This window comes from Zingiber officinale, chromosome 7B, assembly GCF_018446385.1.
Source record: "Zingiber officinale cultivar Zhangliang chromosome 7B, Zo_v1.1, whole genome shotgun sequence".
In the NCBI taxonomy this organism is placed as follows: domain Eukaryota; kingdom Viridiplantae; phylum Streptophyta; class Magnoliopsida; order Zingiberales; family Zingiberaceae; genus Zingiber; species Zingiber officinale.
Window position 1 is genome coordinate 88,456,483 of NC_055999.1, and position 21,780 is coordinate 88,478,262.

The 21,780-nt window shown below is 36.9% G+C and overlaps 1 protein-coding gene across 3 annotated transcripts; it reads right to left on the reverse strand.

The window, feature by feature from the left end:
• Positions 1 to 9,956: 9,956 nt before the first annotated feature.
• On the reverse strand, positions 9,957 to 19,352 carry LOC122006210 (hydroxyproline O-arabinosyltransferase NOD3-like). Of its 3 annotated transcripts, none has more exons than XM_042561627.1 (9): positions 19,081 to 19,352; positions 18,387 to 18,905; positions 17,259 to 17,326; positions 16,960 to 17,161; positions 16,678 to 16,775; positions 16,522 to 16,591; positions 16,337 to 16,408; positions 16,069 to 16,182; positions 9,957 to 10,354 (listed from the first exon to the last, which is right to left on the reverse strand). In XM_042561627.1, the coding sequence occupies exons 2-9, from the start codon at positions 18,786 to 18,788 to the stop codon at positions 10,289 to 10,291; spliced, it is 1,092 nt and encodes a 363-aa protein (XP_042417561.1). In that variant the 5' UTR covers positions 18,789 to 18,905; positions 19,081 to 19,352; the 3' UTR covers positions 9,957 to 10,288. The 3 variants fall into 3 exon arrangements, with proteins under 3 accessions (XP_042417561.1, XP_042417559.1, XP_042417560.1); XM_042561625.1 differs by having other exon boundaries at positions 18,387 to 18,947; XM_042561626.1 differs by having other exon boundaries at positions 18,387 to 19,352.
• Between the last annotated feature and the right edge of the window lie 2,428 nt (positions 19,353 to 21,780).

Consider the following 21,780-nt stretch of genomic DNA (forward strand, 5'->3'; position numbering starts at 1 on the left):
CCTAGGAATACCTTAAAGAAAAATGACAAATTAAAACTTGAGGTATTAGAAAAGGAAAATCAAGTCTTGAGGTCAAGACTTGACACTTTAGAAAAGACCCTTAAGAATTTGGAGAAATCATCTTTAGGGCCTAAGGGTCAAAAGCAAAAGCCCAAGGACATGAGAGGTTTGAGTCACAAACCTAAGTCTCAAGTGGTCAAGCCCACTTATCATAATGTTTCGTTCGATTATGGAACAAAATCTAGGGCTAGAAAGACCATCACCAAGGTCACAAGGGGAGTCACCCCTAGAGTTGATCTTGATGAGTCCCAAATGACCAAGGCTTCAAAACCTAGGAGGGTCATTAGAAGGGTTGCTAGGGAAGTCATCCCTAGTGAATACTTAGTGAACCCAATGAGCTCCAATAGGTATTGGGTTCCTAGGAGCGTGATTCCATCACACTAGATGGTTTAGGGTGTGCCAACCTTACTTGAATAGGTAGTTAACCTAATCATGGCAAAAGGTGGCACCTTAGGAATTTTCAAGGTCTAATCAAGCCTTGAAAATGAAATGAAAAATTATTCCTAAGGTGATTAGGATGTGCCAATCTCATTTGAGGAGTTTTCTAGAGTCAATCTAATTGGCACATAGTGATCTAAAAATCTTTTGTATTTGATTTTAGGTCTAATACACTTAGGAATATGAAATTTATGGCAAAATGATCGAAATGATCAAAAATGGCAACTAAGGCTAGAATTAGGTACTTTCTATGCCTTTACATGTTATTTGCCGTATATTGTTTGCCATATGCCATGTCATGACATCATATTTATTTTATGATCATTTGAAATGTCATGATAATGCTTAGGTTATTTATATCTCATGCTTTATTTAAGTTTCATACTTTATGCCATGACATCATGACATTGGCACATGTTATTATGTATGATATCATTTTATGCCATGTCATCATTTCTTGCATTTATAATCAATGAAATTGATTTAAGGTTAAAAACATAATTTGATATGGAGATCAAATTGATGTTTAGAAAATGCATGAGACCTTAGCCTAAGATAACCTAAACTCATATCTCACATCAAAATTGACTTGGATGTGTTTGATACACCTTAGATGTGTGTGAGATATTAGGATGATGAGTTAGGAACAAGGTGCATAGTTCTTGTACCTAGATGAGCCTAATTCAAAATTGGGGATCATAGGGAAAGTTTATGTACAAGTCATGTACATTTAGCCTAAAGATTGTGGTCCTAAATTAAATGGTTTAAAATCATTTCAAAGTTGATTTGAAAAACCTTGATGAAGCTTTTCTAGTGATAGCATTCATCATTGAGTAAGTTGATACAAAGATTGATTAACTTTGAGTTATTTCAAAATCTTTTGAACTTTGTATCAAGATTTGAAAATGGAAGTTATTTTCATAGAAAACTATTTTTTCTTGATAATATATGTTATGAGGAATGTATCCTCAAAAATTTTATAATTTTTGGAATTTTCTGGAATTTTCTAGGAGTTTCTGAATTTCGGGAGGAAAATCAGAAATTCTGATATCAGACTTATGGACCGATCAGAGAGGATCCTGATCGGTCCAGGAAAGTGTGGATCGGTCACTAGGACCGATCCAGGAGAGTGGGGATCGGTCTGGTGACCTATCCAGTGAAGGCTGATCGGTCTGGTGACCGATCAGAGCGTGCTAAATGTTGATTTTTCGACTGTTGACTTTCAGCTATGGAAGTTGGTGGTTTAGATTTCTAAAGGTTTGAAACTCTCCAAGACATTGTTGGTGCAATGGTCAAGGGGGAGTTGACCTTTAGGGGGAGTTTTACCTATTGGTTAAGGGGGAGTTGACCTTTAGGGGGAGTTTTTACTCCTAAAGACTTGAGTGATATGGGATTATCACTAAGTTGATTGTTGAATTTAGAATCAAGGGGGAAATTAAGGGTTTCAATGAAAGGTATGAGACTTTCATTAGGAAGAAACTCTTGACCTTGAATCACTCTTTTTGATGTGTGTCAAAAAGGGGGAGAATAGGAGAATGTCCAAAGAATGTTCAAGGAAGAACATTAGAGTTTGGGGAGAATGTTCAAGGAAGAACATTGGAAAACCTAAGTTAGGTTATCGGGTTAACCTAACTTGTTCATGGTTTTTGTCAAACATCAAAAAGAGGGAGATTGTTGGTGCAACCTTAGCTCAAGGTTGACCTGGTTGACATGACTCGAGTTGTATTTTGATGTTTGACGAGAATAGAAAAGTTCTATTCTGATGTTTGACGAGAATAGAAAAGCTCTATTCTGATGTTTGATGAGAATAGAAAATTTGTATTCTGATGTTTGACAGAATACAAACTTGGGAGATTGTGGGTGCAATCTTTGGTCAAAGTTGACCTGGTTGACCCGAGGTGAGTCGACCTGATTCGGGAAATCCTGGTGAGTGAAGCCAGGTGAAAGTCCTGGTGAGTGAAGCCAGGCAAAGGAAAAGTCCTAGTGAGTGAAGCTAGGCAGTTTGGAAGTCTTGGTGAGTGAAGCCAGGCAGATGGAAAGTCCTGGTGAGTGAAGACAGGTAGATGGAAAGTCTTTCCTGGTGAGTGAAGGCAGGTAGATGGAAAGTCCTGGTGAGTGAAGCCAGGCAGTTGGAAAGTCCTGGTGAGTGAAGCCAAGCAGTTGGAAAGTCCTGGTAAGTGAAGCCAAGCAAGGGAAAGTCCTGGTGAGTGAAGCCAGGCAGTTGGAAAGTCCTGGTGAGTGAAGCCAGGCAAGGGAAATCCAGATAGGTCAAGGTTGACCAAATATCTGGTGAAAAGTCCAAGTATGGAGACTTGGCACGGAAAAGTCCAAGCAGGGAGCTTGGCACGGGAAAAGCCCAAGTATGGAAACTTGGCACGAGAAAAGTCCAAGTATGGAGACTTGACACGGAAAAGTCCAAGCAGGGAGCTTGGCACGGGAAAAGCCCAAGTATGGAGACTTGGCACGGGAAAAGTCCAAGTATGGAGACTTGGCACGGAAAAGTCCAAGCAGGGAGCTTGGCACGGGTAAAGTCCAGGTATGGAGACTTGGCACGGAGAAGTCCAAGCAGGGAGCTTGGCACGGGAGAAGTCCAAGTATGGAAGCTTGGCATGGGAAGTCAGAGAGGGCTCGGTAGCTCGGTAGCTCGGTAGCTCAGTAGCTCGGCAGCTCGTTCTCCGGACTAGGTCAGAGAGGGCTCGGTAGCTCGTTCTCCGGACCGGATGGAGTCGGAAAGGGCTCGGTAGCTCGGTAGCTCGGTAGCTCGGTAGCCCGGTAGCTCGGTAGCTCGGTAGCTCGGTAGCTTTGACTAGGTCAGAGAGGGCTCGGTAGCTCGTTCTCAGGATCAGGTAGGGTTTAGGGCTGGGAGCTCTAAACCTGGATCTGGTTGACTGATCCGTCTGGTGACCGATCAGTAACCAAACAGTGTGTTTCTGTGAATTACCTGATCGGTCTGGTGACAGATCAAAAGCGAAGAAGATCGGGAGAAGAAAGAGGGTGGATCGGTCTGTGGACCGATCCACCTGAGTCCTGATCGGTCCACAGACCGATCAGAGACAAGGCCAACTCTCACAGAGAGTTGGCTGATCGGTCCCAAGACCAATCAGAGAAGGTCTGGACCGATCAGGGTGGAGCCTGATCGGTCCAGCTCTAGCCGTTGAGTCACAACGGCTAGATTTCTGCTGTCTTCTGCCCTCTTTGCAGGTTCGCAGGTTCAGGGATATAAAGAGGTCGAGGGCTTCTACAGTGAAACAACTTCTTGACCTTCTTCTTGCTTCTACAAGTTCTTCCTGGTTCCTTCTGCGAGCTTTACTGAGCTCATACTTCTTGAAGCTTCGCGTGAGCTTCCCTGCTGCTGGCATCCGTGAAGCTGCTGCTTCATCAACGGACTCCAGACGAGAAGGCAAGCTTGTTTGTTTTACATTCATATTGTCTTGTGCTTCTTTGTATTTTGTGTACTTCTATCTTGCTGTTGCAAGAGTTATTGTGGCGAGGTTTCTCCACCCAGAAGGAGTTCATATTAGCCGGTTTTCTGGGGTCTCATCCACCGACGGATTGATAGGCTTCGTCCACCTTACGGACACGCCGAGGAGTAGGAGTTTCATCTCCGAACCTCGTTACATCGCTGCGTCTAAGGTTTGCTTCTCCTTTTTCGTTTCTATTTGTTTATTTCCGCTGCGCTAACCTTGATTTGTAGAAAGAAACGAACGATTTGGGGCGGCTATTCACACCCCCCTCTCTAGCCGCGATCATCGATCCTAACATAAGGGATTACAAGAAATCTTATAGAAAAGAGAGAAGCTCTAGTAAGACTTGACCAACCTTAAAGCTTCCAATGAGCCCTCTTTTTATAGCCTACAATCTTCTAACGTCTCTTGTTGTTTGTCTCCTAGAAGTCTCTCCCAATAGTCGCATGGTCCTTTCAATTCGACTATTATTGTGCAACAACGCTCCTTTCTTCTTTTCCCATTGGTCAACAATCAACTAATAACTTACCTTCAGTTAGATAATGTCACTAGTTGATTGCCTAGTCGACCTAACCATGAACAAAATTATTCTTTGCACTAGCTCCTTGGACTTAATCAACTACCCCAACAATTTCTCTACCGGTCAATTGAAATCAAATAGTTCACTATAAGCATGGACTCTAGTTTTCCACAACTTCAAGTTTGGATTATCAATCGATTGTCTATTTAATTAGTTGATGTTGGGACCGAAAAGTAGCTAGAGGGGGGGGGGGGTGGGGGGTTAATAGCTCGTCGCGTGCTAGGTGCTCATCGTTGCTTGTTTCTTCAAAGATGTGCAGCGGAAATACAAGAAACAAACCACACAACGCTAACAAGGTTGGTTTACTTGGTATCCACCTCACAAGAGGTGACTAGTCCAAGGATCCACACCTACTCACGCACCCTCCACTAATAAAAACCTCCTTTTCGGTAACTACCGAAGGCGGATAAGCCCTACAAGACTCTCAGTACAAAAGAAAGGGAAGGGATACAAGAATACAAGCACAAGCTTACAATAAGCGTAGAAAACCCTAACCCTAACTTTTCTCCTTGCCTTTGATCCACCTCTTGACTTGGAAAGCTTCCAAGATCCTTCAAGAACTGGCGATCTAAGCTTGTTGAGAGAGTTGTGGAGGAGCTTGTGAAGATCTGAAATGAATCGGTGAAGTTCTACTGAAGACAACGCTCGCCTGCAGCTCAAATACGACGCAACGGTCGGATCCCAATCGATTCGATTATTCCCAATCGATCGGGGAGGCTTTGGATCGATCCACGGATCGATCCAGAGCGCCTCTGTGCTTTGGAAAAATGCCTGGATCGATCCACGGATCGATCCAGCGCTTATCGCGCGAAGCAGCAGCGTCCCAATCGATCCACTAATCGATTGGGACCTCTGGATCGATCCACTGATCGATCCAGAGGCTTTCTGTGTGCTGGCAAACTGCCTGGATCGATCCACTGATCGATCCACTGATTGATCCACTGATTGATCCAGCTCTTGGTTTTTACCCAAAACCAAATCCCAAGCCTCCCAAACCAACATTCGGTCAACCTTAACCTGTTGGTACGTCATGCCTAGCATCTAGTCACTTCCTTGACCTGCTAGGACTCCCTCACCAAGTGTCCGGTCAATCCCTTTGACCCACTTGGACTTTTCTCCTCTTGCCAAGTATCCGGTCAATTCCTTTAACCTACTTGGACTTTCCTTCATCATGCCAAGTATCCGGTCACTCTCTTGACCTACTTGGACTTTCATCTGATGTCTGGTCAACCTTGACCCATCTGGATTTTCCCCCATGTCTGGCTTCACTCACCAGGACTTCCATTCTGCCTAGCTTCACTCACTAGGACTTCTCTTCTGCCTGGCTTCACTCACCAGGTCTTTCACCTAGCTTCACTCACTAGGATTTTCCTCTGCCTGGCTTCACTCACCAGGATTTTCTCACTGCCTAACTTCACTCGCTAGGTCTTTCACCTGGCTTCACTCACCAGGTTTTTCACCTATCTTCACTCACTAGGATTTTCCTTCTGCCTAACATCCCAGTTAGGACTTTCCCAGTCAAGTATCCGGTCAATCCTTGACCTACTTGACTCTTCTTCAATCAACCTTGTATTGGCAAACATCGAAACTCAAACCAAGACTCAAGCTTGGTCAACCAGGTCAACCTTGACCTGAGAGATGTTGCACCAACAGTTGACTCCAACATCAATCAATTGATGTCCATCAGTAGTCCACTCATCAACCTTATACACTAAAACCATTTGGGGTATTAGGTTCTTAGTCATCGATTGACTGTTGTGGAACAATTGACTATTAAACCCGACTACAACTAGTTCTAAGGTTAAACCCATTTATATTGAGTTCTAAGGTTAAACCCATTTAACACTCAACTCACCCGAGTTTTACCATCGCTATTTGACTTTGCCCCTCAATCATCTTTGATTAAATTACGTGGTCTCTTAGATGGGCATGAGCCTTATGCTTCTCCACATGTCATCCTTCATATAGAGTCCTCCTCCATCGACTGTTATCCTTATTATCTACATGATCCTTGTCCTACGGTCTCTCAATCTATCTCATGCAACTTTCTCATATCTCTATGACCCTCGCGTCATCGAGTTGTCAACCTAGCCGCACTAGGTCAATGCTCCAAAGTTTCTCCAGCACCACCTCGATATTCTTTATCTTATGGTCCCTTCGATGTTCAATACCATCTTTCTTTGATCTCTTTGGACCTTCAAGTCACTGAGAGTGTCACCTTGATCACGTCAAGCCATAAGTTTTTCCAGCTTCATGTTGTTATTGTAAGTCATTGCATACTTAAACACACGTATCAAATATATAGAGCAATACCTAACTTAATATTTAGTCCAAACATCAACATTTAAGGTCACATTGGATCATTTGAAGTATTATTGCACCAACACTATATACTCAAGTAAATGATTTGGCCCCCAAGGCTATGGTGCAACGGAAGAATGTTAAGTTGTCATCCAGGTACCCACGGTTCGATTCTCAGTTTCGATGCATTTGTAGGATTTTTCCTCTAAATGAGATGTGTAACAATAAGATGTTGAGCCGTCCACCACAAGTATTTTTCAATTTATCCTAACGGTTGGTGGAAAATTTTTATAAGACCGAACTGATCATTTTAAAATTTAAATTCGGTGTTACTTGATTTATTATTTTTTTAATAAATAAATGATTTGAATGCCTATTTACTCATATTTGTCAAAAAAAAAAAAAAAAAAAAAATTAAAATATATGATTAAGTATAACAAAAAAAAGACCAAGACTCTCCTCTTTCGTCATCGGTGACATCATAATGAATTTAATAGGTAGTGCCAATTTCTATTTTCCCATGGCAAACACCATCGGTGACATCATAATGAATTTAATAGGTAGTGCCAATTTCTATTTTCCCATGGCAAACACCATTAACTTTCCAGGTTTTTAACTTGTCATGCTAAAGATTCGGTAAATTAGAGAAAAATCTCCAATCATAATATTAACTTTGTATGCAATTTCTATATTCAAAAAATTTTATTTCCATTCCCTACATGCAAAGTATTACTTGTTTCAACTCCCTCATGCAAATATTGATACCTAAATTACCCCTCAAATTTTTTAGGTATAAAAATTTTAAAATTGAGTATAAAAAGTCTAAAAATGAGTATAATTCTTCTTAAAGTCAGTACTTTTTATTAAAAATCGAGTATATTTCCTATCAAAATCGTCCCTCTTATCTTTTAGGTATAAAAAATCTAAAAATAAGTATAATTCATGTTAAATTCAGCACTTTACACTATAATCTAGTACTCTATACTAGGATCGAGTATATTTTCTATCGAAATTAACCCTTATATTTTTCGGTACAAATAGTCTAAAAATTAATATAATTCCTATTAAATTCAGCACATTAAACTAAAATTGAGTATATTTTGAGGTGAAAAAAGAATCGTACTCAATTTGATAGAAAATATACTAGATTCTAAGTTAATATACTCAATTTAAGAAGATTTATACTGATTTTTAGACTTTTTGTACCTAAAAATATCATGGACAATTAGATAAAAATGTTTGACTGGGGAGTGAAAATAAAAATTTTCATGAATGAAAACTGTATATAAAACTTTGTTTTCTAATATGGACTGTACTTAAAATTACCCCTAAAGATTTGCTCAACTATTCTTTATCAACTTTGCATGCATGATACAGTTACTGCAGGCTCCGGTACAAAACTTGTACTTGTTTCAGGTTCGTTTTCAGCTTTTTAATAATTACCTGATAAACCAGTATATATTATTGTTTTTGGCATAACTTTCAATGGAAGTAAGATTATTTATACAGATGATGATATTATTCTAGTAAGTTTAGACCTTCAGTTGTTTTTCAGTTTAACAATCATTTTTTATATCATTTTTTGCTGTTTCTTTAAGTGTTGTGACATTAACATTATATGAATTTGTTCTATAAGACTATGTTTGATTAGGCGTAATGTAATCTAACTCGTAATGTAACCTAATTTGTAATGTAATATAATTTTAATTACATTATTATATTTGATAATATAATGTATATAATCTTTAATTATAAGGGTGATTATATTCTTTTATTTGACGTCTAATATTTTTTATAAGAAATACAATTCATATTATTATAAAATAATAAAAATATCCTACAATCTCTGTCGGAGGTGATGACCGACGGTAGTGGCCACCGCACCTCTGCCGAAGCTAGAGGTGGCGACCGATGGTGCCCGGAGGTGGTGGTAGTCGACGGTGGGGACAGCGATGTCGGTGACCGGCGGTGGCGGCTGGAGATCGGTGACGGTGGCCGATGGCCGTGGCCGACGATTCTCGGAGGTGGCGGTCGACGACAGCACCTGGAGGCAACGGCTCGACGCTCGGAGGCGGCAATCAACCGCTGACGCTAGGAGACGGTGGCCGACCGGTGACGGTGCCAAGAGGAGGCGGCCGACCAGCTACGGTGCCCAGAGGCAGCGGTCGACGACCGATAACCTGAGGTAGCCGATGGCCTACAACGGTCAGCACCCGGTAGCGGCTGACACCCAGAGGCTGCAATGCTCGAAGGCAACACCAAGTGGTCGGTGCCCAGAGGCGGTGCCAGGCAGACGACAACGATGAAAGCAACGCCAATGACCGATTGATTTTGAAAATGAATTAGAAGTATATTTGACATTTAAATTTTAATTAAACTATGATATCTTAATGTAATCAGATTAATTGATATTGACCTTGTAATTTAAATTATAAAATTTTATTTTATTTAATAATTCAGATTATATTATGGTACAGTTTAAAACTGTACCATAACTGTACCAACTAAAGTAATAAATATTATAATATAATCTTAATTATACTACCAACTAGATTACATCATACACGTAGCCTAAGTGCCTAGGTGATATAAGTGCCTAGGTGATATGCATTGGATATTATAGAAAACTATTCTTAGAATTCTCTACTTAGATTGCCTCACTATGTTGTGACGCTTTAAAATTTTCATATACACGAGATAAATACCAAAGTAGTGGCAATCTAAGGCGTCTAAAAAAGAAATGGTACTTGCTACTTGATTGACTAAGTGAGATATGAATTGGAGATATATAAATTAGGGGAAGTTAGGGGTCAACACACCTAGTAGTGTCCAAGAGTCTTCTTTGGGTCAGCGTCAGCTTCCACGACTAAGTCAAACTTGACCTAGCCTAGGATTTAACTTCTAGTGATGTTTGACTGGTTATTACCTGCGCAATGCATTCAACTAGTACATTTAAATTTGCGCGCTTCACCTGTTCCTCCATCACTGGTATATGTGCATAATAGAAGATCACAACTTGAGGCCCTTTATGTAAATCTAATCTGCATTTGATGTATTTTTTGTTTGCTCCCTTGCTTATTTATCATACTATAATTGTGTTTCCGAATCAAATATACACTTAACATATTTGCCACAAATTGTATTCCAATATCTCCATAATTTGCTTAAATTGCAAACAAAGACCAGCACAATGGATGAAAGTATTTATAACTTATCTAGTGCAGAATTATTCGAGTCACAGCAGTGTGCTTTAGAAGATCATGAAGTCCATGAGGACGAATGGTATGCACCCACAGTCTGCCAAGGAATGGACATTGATGAACTTTTAGTCTTCAAGAGGGAAATCTCTGTTTCTTCTAACAAAACTTCAATGCTTTATGAGTTGTATGTGTTTTTGCTCTCCTTTCTGTACTTGTCAATGTTAGCTGAAGGAAATTAGGTCTGGCTATCTTCCTTCATCCCACCCAGGGATGTTATTCGTAGCCTCGTTTACCATCCTCACCAGTGTTACCTGTACCGAGTATTCAATATTGTGATCTAGCTAGCAAGCTGAAGAATGACAAGGTTGGTACTTCTAATGCATATAACAAGAGTACTCTCCTACAAGGCAAGTTGCATAAGTAAACACAATGAACTGACAGTGGCCACATTCATGGAGAAAGAAAAGGGGAATATAAAGAGAAAAACTAATTTTTGAGTGTTTATCCAAGGTTTGGCATTATCCCAGCAACCACAAGCTATAAAAGGAAAGAACAAAAGTGCAATGGCAGCTAATGGTTATATCGTGGATGCTACAGTGAAGAATGGCTGACCATGTTTAGCAATATAATACTTCAGTCTTCTTCCAGTCGCTTCATTGAGCCAGTGCTACCTTTAAAGCAGCTAAGTCCTGCTTTAACTTATCCTTTTGGTTCCATTAGTATTTCCTATTTTAATGTTTTAAATTTAACATCTGTAACTTGTCCAAACTTATAGCCCTTATTCATTTGAAAAGCCAATATCATTTAGGACCTAGTAACTCTATACAGAAACTCCATACTTTGTTTCTTAAATATGCTCATTTAGATCATGGGAAAAAAATGGTTGAAGTGATAATATACTTCTGGGTCTGCCTAAATGCTAGGAAACAAATATATGTCGCTACATTTTGACACCAATTCACATTTAATAAATCTCAAAGGTGTCAAAAGATGATGATAAGTATTTTTATTTATTTTCAATTTTTAAATTCTATTTTCTAGAAAAATAAAATGAAAATAATTTGATTTCCCCACAAAACAAACACGGTTCAGACACTAATGTTAAAAATGAGTAGTGTTACCATCTTGCCTAAGCCTCCATCACCCTTTTTTTTTCCCCTAATAGACAACTTCCACTATAATGATCCACCTAAATGAAAGAACTAATCTATTAACATGTCACACTGGCCAAAATGTATGAGCCCAACTTAATGATAGCTTCCCTATCTAGGCTTTATAAATTTTATTTATTTAACTCACAATTCGCTTTGTAAAACTAGATTAGGGAATCATAATTCCCCATTTAAGGCTTGACATCCTCGGCAAGATCTAACTCCTAATCATAATCTAGAATCGCCCCTAATTAATTGCTATGGGAGGTTCCTTAGTGGTGCCCTGCTATCATATGAACAGCTATTTCCAACACAACAAGCCTAAGATTAGGCCTCCTAAGATACTAATTGTCACAAATCACTAGCCCAAAATGATTAGCCGAGATGCTCTTCATTAGCATCCAACTCACACTATTGTATTAAACTAAGGGTTTTACATCAACTACGTGAACCTAGACTACTTTAAGATAAGCTAATTGGTTCTGTAGGAGTTTTAGCATGGATTATTATTTCTAGCTCATGCATGTTATTAGTTCTCTCCGTTTCACTTTTAGCTTCTTCCAGAAACATGGGACTTCTGAACTAGTTAAAATTTCTTGCAAGGAAAAAAATTCAGCTTCCATGCTCACTTTAATGATTTCAAAGTTGTCTTTTTGCTTTATATAATCAAATTCATGAATAAATCTCCTATGATTTAATATTTAGTAGGATTAAACAGATGCTGGAGTCTCCAGCAGAAAAGAATCATATTTAAATGTGGAGTACCCAATAACCATTATATCTGAGATCCTATGAAACAATTTTCTGCTTTCCATATTTGTTATTGCTGATGAAGTACAGATCATTATATTTGAGGTCCTATGAGGAAATATATTTTAAACAAGTTGATTAGGAGAAGCACGTTAACCATTTCTTATTTTCCGGTGTGACTGGAATAGGAATAAATCTGCATGACAGTATAGCCACTTGTGAATTTGATACATAATTAGATTCTTCCTTTATTTTGTAATACTACTTGACACCAAATAAGTTGATTCTCAAAATAGGAGCCATCAGTCATCAAATTATGGTTACGTACTATAAGCATCCTTCTCATGTTCCAGGCACTATGGATGTCAAGCTATATCCATTTCTATGCTATTACTTCCCCATTGTTCCTCTGTGTTAAAAGTCAACAAACAGCAGCTCAAATTGGTATAAGTTCACACTCAAAATTAAAGTGAGCTTAATAGCCCCAGCTATTCAGATTCAACATTCATCTTCCTTATATTTCCATTCTTTTTCTTTTTATCACACCATTTCTTTATTGCAACAAACTTAGAATCAGGAATGTTAGAGCAGAGGGTCACTAGGCAATCAAGATACTTTAGGGTTGGAAGTGCAAAGTCATGAGTATTTGTGGATGAGTAAAAGAAGAAATACTATAACTGACTTATGCTTATAAATAGCATGCAACTTATCCATTGAGATGATAATTTCATATAACTACAGAAAAGGATAACATCTAGTTGTCAATCCAGGCTACCCTGCTAAGAGCAATTATGTCCTTTTCATGGCAAGGATAAAGACTAAGGTGACGTTTGGTTTATACGTTTGGGAATGAGAGAATGGATTTATTCCCAAACCTTGTGTTTGGTTGATGAGAATGGAATCAAGATTTTGGAATGAAACCCAAAAACTTGGGTATGGATGAAACCCATCCCCTCCCTTGGGTTTTGATGGAATACGAATATAAATTAAGTTTTAGACAAAAATACCCTTAGTATATTTGTTCAATTTTTTTTAATTTCACACTCTATTTCCTTGTTCTGTCTCATAATATTTTCTCTCTTCTTATTTTATCATCATACTTTCTCTCTCAATATACTTTCTCTCTCCTCATTCTCTCTCATCACACATTCTCTACCATCTTCTCTCTATATTCTCTCCCATCATATACTCTCTCTCCTCATTTTCTTCCATCACACTTTCTCTCCCATTACACTCTTTCTCCTTATTTTTTCATTATACTTTCTCTCTCATCGTACTTTCTCTCTCCTCAATCTCTCTTAGCATACTCTCTCTTCTCATTTTCTTTCATTACAGTTTCTCTCTCTTCATTCTCTCTCATCACACTCTCTCTTTATTTTCTCTAATTACACTTTCTCTCTCAGCACACTTTTTCTCTCAACATATTTTCTCTCTCCTCAGCCTCTCATTTTCTCTCATCATACTTTCTCTCTCTTCATTTTTTCCCATTACTCTTTCTCTCTCAACCTACTTTCTCTCTCATCATACTTTATCTCTCCTCACTTTTCATTTCCTCTCATAATATTTTCTCTCTCTTCGTTTTTTCCATCACTCTTTCTCTCCCAGCATACTTTCTCTCTCCTCAGTCTCTCATTTTCTCTCATCATAGTTCATTTTTTCCATCACTCTTTCTCTCTCCTCAGTCTCTCATTTTCTCTCATCATAGTTTCTCTCTCTTCATTTTTTCCCATCACTCTTTCTCTCTCAACTCACTTTCTCTCTCATCATACTTTCTCTCTCCTCACTCTTTCATTTTATCTCATAATACTTTCTCTCTCTTCATTTTTCCCAACATATTTTCTCTCTGATCACACTTTCTCTCTCATCATTTTCTCTCATCATATGTTTCTCTCACATTCAACTTTCTCTCCCATCTATTTTTTTCTTTTATTTTCCTGTAAGGGTAAAAAAGAAAATTTAGGTTCATTCTGATTGAAAATATTTAACTAACCAAACATCATTTTTAAGAATGATACCCAAGCTCATACCCATTCCCATTCCATAATACTATGATACTCATTCTCATTCTGATTCCTAGGAGAGAATCAAACGCCTCCTAAGTGTTACCATAACTAGGAGAAGAACTATAGAGATTCACATTTATTACTTCAAATAGAAGCTATGCTGGAATTTTATAAAATAAACACATGGGATAAGAGAAAGTAAAAAATTAAGATCATTCTAGTGTAAATATTGTTAAGCAACAATCACTATGAAAGAGAAAAAATGGATGGCCATGTCTTGGCTATGGCATATCAACTACAACCAAAGATGTGTGATGTTCCTGGATGAGTAAATATCTCAATCATTTACAATATAGTTTCCAGTCTCATAATCCAACCTGTCGAAAATCTAGTAATTGTCTGGAGTCTCCTTGATATAACTCAAAATTGTCAGACTGCCTACATTATATCATGTGCATACTCACAAATGCACACATACTAACGATAAGTACTGGAAAGCTCTGTATAGCGACCATTATTACCTAAATAAGCATATCAATTGCCCCAGCAGATTCATAATGTTTTTCTTTTGCTACTCTGTATTGGATTTTATAGTTCAATTTTAAGATGCTCTTTTTTGCTATTGTGTCATGTGCATATTCACAGATGCACACATACTAACAATATAAGTAGTAGAAAGCTCCATATAGCAACCACTATTACCTAAATAAGCATATCAATTGTCCCAGCAGATTCTTAATGTTTCCCTTTTGCTACTCTATATTGGATTTCAAATTTTTAGATGCTCTTTTTTGCTATTGTGCTAAGTAGCTATCTGCTCATTTTAAGCTCGTCTTTCTGCTCATTCCGCTGCTTCAGGAAATTGAGCACATCACTCCATCATTTATCACATGTAATCAGTTGTCCTAATATAAAGTTTCACACTTTTTGATAGAATCTGCAGTGTACACTCATTTCCAATATGTTTACTGTGGAACTACATCACAAAACGTGTTCAAGGCCAATCGTATTGTTTTCCAAAAACAATATGGTCTAAAAAGGAACTGCACATTGATGAATACCTTGAGGTAATAGAGCAAACATGCCCAAGGTTTCATCTCAATGATTTCCCACTTGATTCTAGAAGACTTCAAATCAAGCAAAAAAAATCGGGATCACCAAAAAAAGCTCCTAATAATTAGTAATACATGTTCATGGATGGGAATGAGCATGCTTTCCAGACAGTACATGGTTGCACCATTCAGTTCCTCCCAAAATACAATGTCAACCAGCAACACCATAAATTGACAAGAACACAAATCCAAGGCATGAACCTTTCAATTTTTCCCTTCACAACCTATTATATGATATTTTTTTTTAATTTTATTTTTAGTTTTAACTTTTAATTTTCATTTTTTGGGGAATGTAGTTTGTGAATATGAGATTTTATGCCAAGATCACGGATATGTTACACAAGGTTTTTACAAGCTCAGCTAGTCAGATAACCAACACATCCACCCATTTTGCAAGAACTATAAATCTTATCCTGCCACTAATCTCCAGAGTTCAGATCATGCGGGCCCATAGAAACTCAGATAAGAATTCACAAGTTAACAGATTCATTTCCACTAAATTGCATGGGGTCCATATGCTTCTGAGATTAGATTAATCATTAATGTTTGCTTATTGCATATTCATAACCAAAATAGTTTTAAAATTTTATCTAAACGTCATCTTGGCAATAATGCATTTAGAAACAATGAAGGTATGAGAGCTTACAAGAGATGAAGAGTAAACTATCATAAGTGTTCATAACTAAATGAAAGGAATGCCACTTTTTGCTATATAACTGTACAAGGATTTGAAATACTAATATATTTGGAATGGCATATAACTGTATAAGGATTTGACATACTAATAGATTCTTTAAGAACATAAAATATCCTAGGTAAATGAAAGAACAAGGAAACTCTAAACCAAGCAAAAGTATACACTAGTCCAACATTTTGTTTTTTTTTTCTTTTTGAAAATTCCAAAATAGAAGACACTTAGATAGGCCAATAATTACATCTTCGAATCGCAAATAGTAAAGTTATGATAGTAACACCAAAAGAACAACGTCTAGTGAATGTGAGTACATACCACACTTTCAGGAACTCCTGCCGGGGGTAAAGCTAGGTTCCTTGGTGGTGGACCACGAAGATATAATCTTTTGTCAAAGCGCCATTCTCCAATTTTACCATAAGTTAGTTCACCCTGGCATTGTACATGAAACAATGAGTATGAAAACAGATCTACTAAGTACACAAACAAGCATTGCCATAACTCATATCCATCTTCATGGTAAGGAACGACACGTATAAATTGTCATGAGGAAAATATGTATATATGAATTGGCATAGAAAATTACCTTCAATGTATAGTCACATCCATAAGTAAAATGTAAAATGTAAGTGTTCCCCAACTTCAAATCCCAAGGGGGCTGTAGTCAAACAACTCGAAAGTAGTATTACAATATAAATAACATAGATATACTTTTTTATATACAATAGCAAATATAATAACACACAAAGAAGAGAAAGAATGAGGAAATACTTGTATCATGAAATTTTTATGAAGAACATGTTGCACACCATGCAATGCACTTGCAATGGCATAAGCATACCTATTTTAGAGCTTAAAAGGAATTAGAATATCAACACCAATCAAAATCTATTACTAAATTATAAAATATAACATATTAGGACTCACATTTCCAACACCCATCCAAAAGCTTTGTCGGTCTCTGGATCCTCTTTCATATTCAAAGAAATGTTCATCCAAGTAGGAGCAATCTTCTCTAGTATGGACTGAGTGAGACAAACAGGGATGAAAAACTTGTTAGATTGTTCCAAGAAGATTGTTGAAGAAGAATTTAACATACAATAAATGGCACAAATATCGAGTTCAAAAGAAGATTGTTGAAGCATAAGCGTCTGTGTAAAACATAAATACATGTTACAAAAACTGATGAACAAATGAGTCATGACTTACCTTTTTAATTATCACAGGGGAATTGCCAATAGGGTCAATGTTAGTTACAGGACCTTTTTCTTCTGGAAAAAACTTCCTCACAATCTCTACATGTTCGGTTGGTTTAATGTAGAAGAATGGAAAGCCTGCAGGATAATCTTCACGAGCCAAGTTTGGCAATGGTTTGACAAAAATATGATCTGGTTCTGCCATTAATATATACCTGCAGTTTTTCACATTCAACGCAGATAGCTCTTTTTTCTCATAAAGTAACCAAGATAAAGTCAATGGCACAATGTTCTAAAGGGAAAATAGATTACTCCTCCTCGATAGTTGCTTTGTCCAGCCATTGCACAAAGGCCCAAGGTCTGTTTAGGACAATGTACCCCTAGAACCACATCAATGAAGCAGTAAGAAATTATATTCTTCATTGGAAAAAAATTTGCAAAAAATTGTACACAAGAACACATTCAGAGTGATTAAAGCAATACAAGAGCAGCCATAATTAGTTCAATAGAGAAGAAGTTACAGCCATTCATCAGATACTGTTAGACAAGTAGCATTTTACGGTGAATGAGACTGTTGTGTACATGATTTCCAGTTGAAAATTTTATTTGATTTTAAAACAACTATAATTACATCAATGGCAAATTTGCAATCAGCCAAGTGAAAAAAATAATAATAATAAAGAGCTAGCAACTATTTGCCAGTGGCACTTAGCATGCCATTCTTTGAACACCTCTTGAAGATGAACTGCAAATAAACTTGAGAAGTTTTTGTAAGTCCTCTATATATTGCATATGAGTAAGTTATGTGGGACAGATTTTGCATAAAACAACCACAAGTAACTTAGGATTCTTAACAAATCACTACATGCGCAAGTCTTTTATTTTTAGTTACCACATAGGAAATTAAGAAAAGAAAAACAGGTTAACATAGGCAAACCAAATTTTAACAACAAATGGTTTTATATAGACATAGTTCTGAAAGGTCTAGGATATTTCACCAACGGGCCACTTTTGTTAAAAAGTAGATTAGGGGGACCGCTTAGGTACTCTTGGTTGCCAAACAGTCCGCCAAAGCAGTTTAGATGGGTCTAGTTGTTGTTGTGTATTTAGTGTTTCCTTATCAATTATAGCTTCATTTGTGATTTTAAACTTATTTTGATTATTAAAAATACAGGTTTCATATATAATCAAATTTTAGTCATTCTTAATTTAATTTACTGATTTTCATTAGTTTAATATTACTTTAACGAAGATAAGCCTGCCCACCTACCTATTGCCTACAAGATCATCTACCAATCTTTGTATATGGGGAATTGCACTAATAAATTCTATGATTGGTCATTCAAACATGTTTTAAGGCATGCAAGCTAAACAAACATTGTAGAATAATGAAAGTGACAGGAACAAAGAAAATAAATTAAACCATTAGAAAAATCTTACCCGATCCACACCGTCTGGGAGTGGATCCACAACAAAAGTTGGGATCTCATCCATCAGGCTATCAGGCTTCCCAGAGTGGAGCACCCTGGTGAACCCTCCCATCTCCGACCCCTCGCCGTCCTTCATCCTCTTGTACCAGTAGTACATTATCCGGCACTGCCACCTGCTATATGCCGCATCAGTCGCAGTCACCACAACGTGAAACAGATGCCTCTGAACGCCCAATCGCCTAATCTTAGGCATCTCCGTGCCTAAATCGTCAACAGGAAGCTTGTTCACGGACTCTCGCTGCTGGTAATGGATGACCATCGTCACCAGATTATAGGTAGCGACGAAAAATCCAAACCCCAGCAGCAGCAAGAACAATGGAGACGCCTTGCTGATGTTCCTCCTCCCAATCATCCTTATCAAAAACCGATCTTTCCTCGCTGCTGAGATCCAACTCACCGAATTCCAAATTCCCAAGCTTTAAAGATCAGCAGCCGCCCACGAACTCCATTAAAAACTTTAAAAACAAAACTACAGTCCAACAGAAGGCGGCCAAGAAGGGGGGGTGGGGGGCTAGATCAGCAGCACATAAAATAAATACAATGTGATTCAGAAACACACAAGCCAGGCAAATCATTGGCTTGAGAAGGATTAAGAACTGAAAAAAAGAAGGGGCGGAAAGGAAGCAAAGCAATGACGAAGTTACCTGCGGACGGAGGTGGGCGGCCTGCGATGGGAAAGCACCAAGTAGTGGGGATTATGCTTGAAAATTACTTGCCTCCGGAGGCATTTCGGGCGGAGAGAGAAAATCTGTGAGGTTCTTGGAAGCTAAGAAATCAACGATTGATGAGTATTTGTAGACGGGGAGACGGAGCACGCGGTGGCGACGTGAGGGAGAAGGATCGCAGAGGAACGAGCGAGGAGGTGCGCGAAGTCGACAGGTTCCGGTCAGCCGAACGGAAAGAGGAAGGATGGTGTGATGGGATGGCCGTGGCCATACAGGATACAAAAATATTAGCCAATTACGTCGGAAGATGGAACCCGACGATGATGAAAAGAAATAAACAATTCTCCGTATTCGTACGCGAAACGATACACCCGCTTTCATAGCCGGAGAAGAGGGAAGTGGGGTCAGAAGATGTCCTCAGTGGTTTTTCACTTTCCCATGTGAATTTATTGAAGCTTTTTTTTTTAAAATAATATCTTATTTTTATTTATTATCAAAATAGCATCATGTCTTTATCTCACTTCAATCTATTTTTATTTTCAAAAATATTTTTATTTGACAATGATAATACAATTATAAATCATAATTACTTGGTCTTCCTAAACATAAAATTCACCTTAAATTTAATAAAAAAAATAAGTTTAACATCAATTATTTTATTCATTCTCTAAATTTAAATTTTATAAATAGTACTTCTTTAAATTAAAAAAAATAAAATTCATTCTTTAAATATTAAAATACCATTAATTTAGGAAAGAGAAAAAAAATAAAAGGAATGAATTGAATAATGAAAAAGTAGATATTATATGGGGAGAGAAAAATAATAATAAAATAAATATAATAAAAATTTTAGAATAGTTTATCCAATGTATAATGAAAGATAATTATCTAAATTTAATAAAGTGGATAATTTATCTGAATTTGAAAAAAAATATCAGATAAATTGATGTAAATATTTTCATCAATATTAATATTATATTATGACAATTAAATAATTATAGCTGCTAAATAATTATAACAACTAGGTAATTGAGAGTGGGTTTGATAAAATAAATCGAATGGAATTGAGGTGTTATTTGATAATAAATAAAAAAGTAAGTCTTTTTACTATTACAATAAAAAAGGATATAAAAAAAGTTCATCCCTTTAATTTTTCTCAAAACATCATATATCAATTAGTATTTATGGGTAAGCATTCTTAATTTTTATTTTAGTTATAGAATATCACTTTTATAATAAAATAGTGTTTTTATTTATATTTTCATTTTAAAATATTCATATTTTTATGTTATTATAGCATATTAAAGATAATTATTTTAATTCAAAATAATTAATGTATACTATTTTTATTAAAATATTTTTTATTAAATTAATCAAGATTAATTTAAAATGATAAAAACACTATCCATAAAGATAAATCATTTAGAAATCTAATATCCCATAATTACTTATTACATTTGGGAAAAAAAAATCCTATTCAATTAGTAGGGATCTATATACCTAAATGTGACACCCTTGCACCGTAGCTTGGGACAAATACTGTCGCCCCCACGGGCGGGATCAACCGGTTATGACATGGTATTCTTGCAACATGGGTCGGGAGGTCGAAGGTCTGCGGCAGCAATTACGATAACATCAATATCTGTCCGTGCTAAACACCTTCGACCGCCATGTCATCGCCGGGCCCGTATTCACCGTGATTTACTCCCTCTCATACTCGTGGGGCAGGGGTGAGGGGGCCGCTGGGCGGCGGGACCCGCCTTTTGCAACTTGGGACAAATACTGTCATATCACAGTATGTAGTTACTTGTGCTTATTAACTAGCTAGTACAATCGTTTTTTTAATTATTTTAAAATAATTTTAATTAAGTTAATAAAAAATTAAACGAATTTATTTTAATATATTATAACAATTACTCTATGTTTGGTATAACAGTATTCGAATAAAAATATTAACAAATGATAAAATGCGGTGTTCTAATTTTTAAATTAACATCTGATGAATTTTTATTTGTTTTTAAGTGATTTATTTTGTCTGGTAGTAAAGAAGAATATATATAATTATAAATAAAAATCAGTGTTACGTGCATTATTCAGGAAGGGATGAGGATGGCTACGTAAATTAAAAGAGAAGAAAGGGAGGATAAAGCCTTAACATTCACGCTTTGAATATATAATTGATGGGTTCCAGGAAAGGTCATTTTTTTTTTTTGAAGAAAAATATTCTTCAAAATAAATTTTACGTGGAGTGCACTCCACCATTAAGGCTTAGGCTACCAGACTTAGGTCTAAAATCTCAATAAATTGGGACCATGATTTTTAATATTTTAATATTATTTATATTTAGTTTTATTTTTTATTGTTATAGATTTGTTAATTATATATTTTAGAAATCTAATCAATTTTTTTTTACCCCGTTGATCTCTTGAAAATGTGCCCTCTTAGATACCCTCTCGTATGACCTCTCCATTCTTTACCCTTTTTTTTTTTTTTGCTTTCTCTTCCATGATAAGAACAAGAAGTAGAGGTTTCTTGTCCATTCGAGAATGCTAGTCTTTATAAATATCAAAGTAATTTCCTTTTTCGCATAAATAAAAAATGACGACTTTTTTATTCTCTTCATGATTTTTAATGTAAAATTTAGGTTTTGCAATTGAGAAAGTTGGTATAGCTTGGACG